The sequence below is a fragment of the Verticillium alfalfae genome, genomic scaffold (assembly GCF_000150825.1).
Source record: "Verticillium alfalfae VaMs.102 supercont1.5 genomic scaffold, whole genome shotgun sequence".
NCBI classification, from domain to species: Eukaryota; Fungi; Ascomycota; class Sordariomycetes; order Glomerellales; family Plectosphaerellaceae; genus Verticillium; species Verticillium alfalfae.
The window spans coordinates 565,470-569,830 of record NW_003315034.1 but is presented as its reverse complement, the minus strand read 5'-3'; the positions used below and the strand labels follow the sequence as shown (position 1 = coordinate 569,830).

The following is a 4,361-nucleotide window of genomic DNA, read 5'->3' as shown; positions in this document are numbered from 1 at the left end:
CGCCGACGCCGAAGAAGAAGAAGGGCAAGAAAAACAAAGGCGCTGCCAGCTTTGACAGTCCCCAGCCCACGTCCCGCGCCATGTCGCCGGTGCAAGACATCAGCCTGCCAGCTGCATCCGAGACTGACATACCTGTGAACACCCCGGCGGCCGAACCTGAGCCTATTGTTGAGGCCCCGATGGCTGATGTTGAGCCCATCGGCGAAGATGAATGGACGCCGCCGGCATCCAAGAAGAAGAAGGGAAAGAAGGGAAAGGCTGCGGCAGTTTTCGACGTATCGGAGCCTGTGTCTCGCGCCGTGTCCCCCACGCATGCTGCGAGCTCCGACACTTTCGAGAACGCCGAGGCTCGGAACGTGGAAACGATCGCTTCGTCCGAGGCTCCTGCACCCATCGACGAGACTCTCGCACACGCCGAATCAGCTCCCACGGAGGACGAATGGGCGCTTCCCGCAACGACCAAGAAGGGCAAGAAGGGCAAGAAGAACAAGGCTGCTGCAATTCTTGCTGAGGCTGAAGCTCAACTAGAGCCCATGTCGGCTGCCCCTGCAGATGACGTCCAAGTCGACGATGTCATGGCCGAGCCCACACCCTTTGACTCGGCTCCTGGTCAGCCCGAGCCCGCTGACGACACTTGGGACGCAACGCCCTCCAAGAAGTCGAAGAAGGACAAGAAGCGCGGCAAGGGCTTGTCAGCGTCCCGTGAGCTGTCGCCTGCCCGCGAGGAGCCCGTTCTCGAACGTACCGAAGAGCCTATTTCTTCACCGCCAGCCACACCCAAGGCAGAAGACACATGGGATGCTCCCACTTCTTCGAAGAAGAGCAAGAAGGGCAAGAAGGCTAACAAGCGCATGCCGGTTGGCTTCGAGGAGTCGTCCCCCAGTGACAGCCAAACACCCACTGAAGCGCCTCGACAGAGTCCCTCGTCGTCGTCCTACTGGGGCGAGCTTGGTGCGGCTGCGATTGTTGGCGCCACTGCCACTGCCGCTGTGGCCGCCCTCACTGGCAAAGAAGAAGGCGACCCACGCGACATCGAGCCGGTCAAGAGCTCTCGCGATGTCGGCGATACGTATCTTGAGGGCGGTCTGGATGCAGGCCCGGGACCGGTCGAAGCGGCAGCCCTCGCCGACGACGACGATGGCTTTGGTTTCACTTCAGGAATCACTGGCGAAGAGCAGTCGGGCTACTGGAACAACCAGGCAGCAGAAGAGATGTTCGATGTCTGGGAGGAGGCCCAGCCGGAGGCCACTCCTACCAAGAGCCAAGTGACATCGTCTCCGGATGCTGCCAAGGAGGAGACTTCGGGACCACCATAAGCGAGATCGCCTCTCCTACTGCCAGCAAGGTCGGTACGCCCAAGTCTGCTGTCGGTAAGAAGAAGAAGGGCAAGAGCAAAAAGTCCAAGTACGAAGACAAGAAGCCGGGCGGTGGTGATGATGACCCCTTTGACGACCCCATCTTATGGGAGGGAGCGGATAAGAAGCATGTGAGTGAGATTGCCAGCTTCGAGGTTGAGAAGTTCTGGGGCAGCGGTCCAGAGGCGTCGAAAGATGTGCCTGCCGCGGTGGTAGACGAGGAGACAGTGGAGGACGGTGAGCGTTCACTGGAGACGGATGACAAACCGATGGTGCAGGAAGCTGTACACGCGGCCGTGGTGGAGGACACTATGGAGGGCGTAGCGATTGCCCCGGTACTGGACACGAAGGAGAATTCGCCTGTCAGCATTTCATCACGGGCACTGCAACTCAAGGAGGCGGACTGACAATGACTACAATGCCGAGAGCCCTGTGCTCGGCCGCGGCCCCTCACACGACGAGGCACTCGCGACGACGAGATCGGTGGCCAAGGACGAACCCCAGCCTGTGGCATCGGAGCTGATTCGACAGAGCATCGAGACAGACATTGACGAGGCTGTCGACCGGGGGTTCGAGGCAGAGCAGCGCAGAGACTTCTCAGAAGCCACGCCAACAGACACTTACATGCCGGCTTTCGAGCCGACGACGGACTTCCGACGGTCGGTCTCGCGAGGCCTGCCGCCCGTGCAAGAAGAGACGTACGACGAGGAGGAGACGGGCGAAGAGCGCGGGCGCGGGCGACAGAGCTTCACGGCAGCGACACCAGTAACGCCCGAGGTCAACCGAGACAGCGGCTTCATGAGTGACTCTTCGCACCGGCGCTCTTCAAGAAAGACCAAGGTCGTCGTCGAGCAAGACAACCGAGACAGCGGCGTGCATCTACGGGAGGATGAAGACGGTTCACGCGATGTGGCACGCAGCCCCGAGCCCGGCTGGTCGACGCCCAAGAGCCGGAGCATCACGGTACCGGAGGAGAGCTCGTCCAGGAGACTCCGACGGTCGCCGCTGTCCAAGGGCGAGCTGCGCGAGCGGGACCATCCCATGACCAAGACACCAGTGCTGCGCGAGCCCAGCCCACGCGACGTCACGCCCGAGCCTTACAAGACGAGGCGCCACAAGTCACCAGAGCGCGGCGTCGGCGGCGACGACAACAAGAGGTCCAGATACCGCGACCTGAGCGCGGGCACGTCGGACGCAGGCGCAACTCTCTCGCGTGCGTCGGCCTTGACGCCGACAGGCACAGCAGTAAGCCGACGAAGCGTCTCTGACCATGTGACGCGCATTCAATCACCGGCGCTGGGACCGGAGAGCAGCATGGTCAGCAGCTCCGTGGGTGGAGGGGCTCTGGCACGACGATCAGCGTCCAACACCAGCCTCTCGCTTTCCACATCACGTCACAGAACGCACACGCCCGAGCCGCTCACGCTCCGGCCAGACAGTCCAGGCTCTGTCGTCTCTGCCTCAGGCATCTTCAACCGTCAGGCATCAGCCACACCGCCCTTGAGGGCGGGTGGACAAGCGTGTGAGTGGAGACCTCCGATCTCTTCGCCAACGCAGCGAGCTCGACCTGGCTGCAGCATCTCCCGGCGTAGCGCCAGTGGGAGCCCGAGGAGCTCTGGCACCAGCACGAGCCCCGCTGCAGGTGGTGCAGGTGGTGCTGGCGCAGCTGTGCTCGCCGTCGCCGGTGTGGCCGCCGCCGCTGCTGCTGCTGCTGCTGCTGCTGCTGGCGCTGCCTCGAGCTCTTCTTCCTCTCAGCCCAACAACAACAACAACTCCTCCACCGCCAAACCCAAACCTGACCACGACAAGACCAAGTCCAACACCCCCGTGGCCAACGAGGGCCGTGTCCGTTCCAAGGACATGCCTGACGTCTATGTAAGTTTGAACCTCTCTCTCTTTCTTTCTCTCTCTCTCTTGCTTTCTTTGTTCCCTCCTCCCGCATTCCACTCCTCCCGCATTCCACTCCTCCCGCATTCCCGCCCGCCGCCCCCCCACGGGCCCAAAACCTAAACTAACCTTTGTCTTCTTCTTCCCCCGCACAGGATGGCTTCGGTGAGGGCCGTCTCGGCTCACCTAGATCACCCACGAGACCTCACTCGATGCGACGTCGCCAGAGCATGCAGGTTCTCGAACTCGAATCCCGTCTTGAGCAATTGACCGCCGAAAACCGCATGCTCGCCGAGGCCAATGCCAATGCCGGCCACAACACGACGCGCTCTGCCAACCCAGCTGCCCTCGCGGAACGCGACGCCCAGATCGACCAGCTCAAGCAGTCGCTCGACTTTCTGCAAAAAGAGGTCGCGCGATTGACCGAAGTCAACGATGGCCTCAACAGCGCCAACTCGCAATTGGCGTCTCAGCACAACGAGACGTCACGCGCTCTCGAGACGTCGCGGACCGCCTACGACAACTACGGCGACTCGCTGCACCAGAAAGATGCCGAGATTGAGCGCCTGCGCGCCGAGCTCGAGGCCGCTAAGGAGCAGGTCCGCGAGATGCAGCGTCAGATCCTCGCCACCAAGGGCGCCACTGGCGGGTGACTTCCTGCGCATCCAAGACGTCGACCACTTCGACCACCGCTGTCAGCAGCTCTGCTCCCACGCCCAGCAGTGGGTGCTTCGCTTCTCCAAGTTTTCCGACATGCGCGCCTGCCGCCTGACCAACGAGATCAATGACGAAAAGGTCATTGACCGCCTCGACAATGCCGTCCTCGACGGCTCCGACGTCGACAGGTACCTCGCCGACCGCGTCAAGCGTCGCGACATCTTCATGTCCATGACCATGAACATGATCTGGGAGTTTGTCTTTACCCGCTACCTCTTCGGCATGGACCGCGAGCAGCGCCAGAAGCTCAAGTCGCTCGAGAAGCTCCTCACCGACGTCGGCCCACCCCAGGCCGTCCGCCAGTGGCGCGCCGTCACCCTGACGCTCCTCGCCCGCCGCGCCAGCTTCAAGGAGCAGCGCGACCTCGACACCGAGGCCGTCGTCCAGGCCATCATCCACACC

The 4,361-nt window shown here is 62.2% G+C and overlaps 3 protein-coding genes across 3 annotated transcripts; all 3 read left to right on the top strand.

Moving 5' to 3' along the window:
* Positions 1–179: 179 nt before the first annotated feature.
* VDBG_04499 (predicted protein) lies at positions 180–1,316 on the top strand (the record flags this gene model as incomplete). The annotated part of the gene is made up of 1 exon (XM_003004847.1): positions 180–1,316. The coding sequence occupies one exon, from the start codon at positions 180–182 to the stop codon at positions 1,314–1,316; it is 1,137 nt and encodes a 378-aa protein (XP_003004893.1).
* A 350-nt stretch (positions 1,317–1,666) lies between these two features.
* Positions 1,667–2,631, top strand: VDBG_04498 (predicted protein; the record flags this gene model as incomplete). The annotated part of the gene is made up of 3 exons (XM_003004846.1): positions 1,667–1,717; positions 1,782–2,568; positions 2,606–2,631. The coding sequence occupies 3 exons, from the start codon at positions 1,667–1,669 to the stop codon at positions 2,629–2,631; spliced, it is 864 nt and encodes a 287-aa protein (XP_003004892.1).
* Positions 2,632–3,454: 823 nt separating this feature from the next.
* VDBG_04497 (conserved hypothetical protein) lies at positions 3,455–3,895 on the top strand (the record flags this gene model as incomplete). The annotated part of the gene is made up of 1 exon (XM_003004845.1): positions 3,455–3,895. One exon carries the CDS (start codon positions 3,455–3,457, stop codon positions 3,893–3,895), a length of 441 nt encoding a protein of 146 aa, XP_003004891.1.
* Between the last annotated feature and the right edge of the window lie 466 nt (positions 3,896–4,361).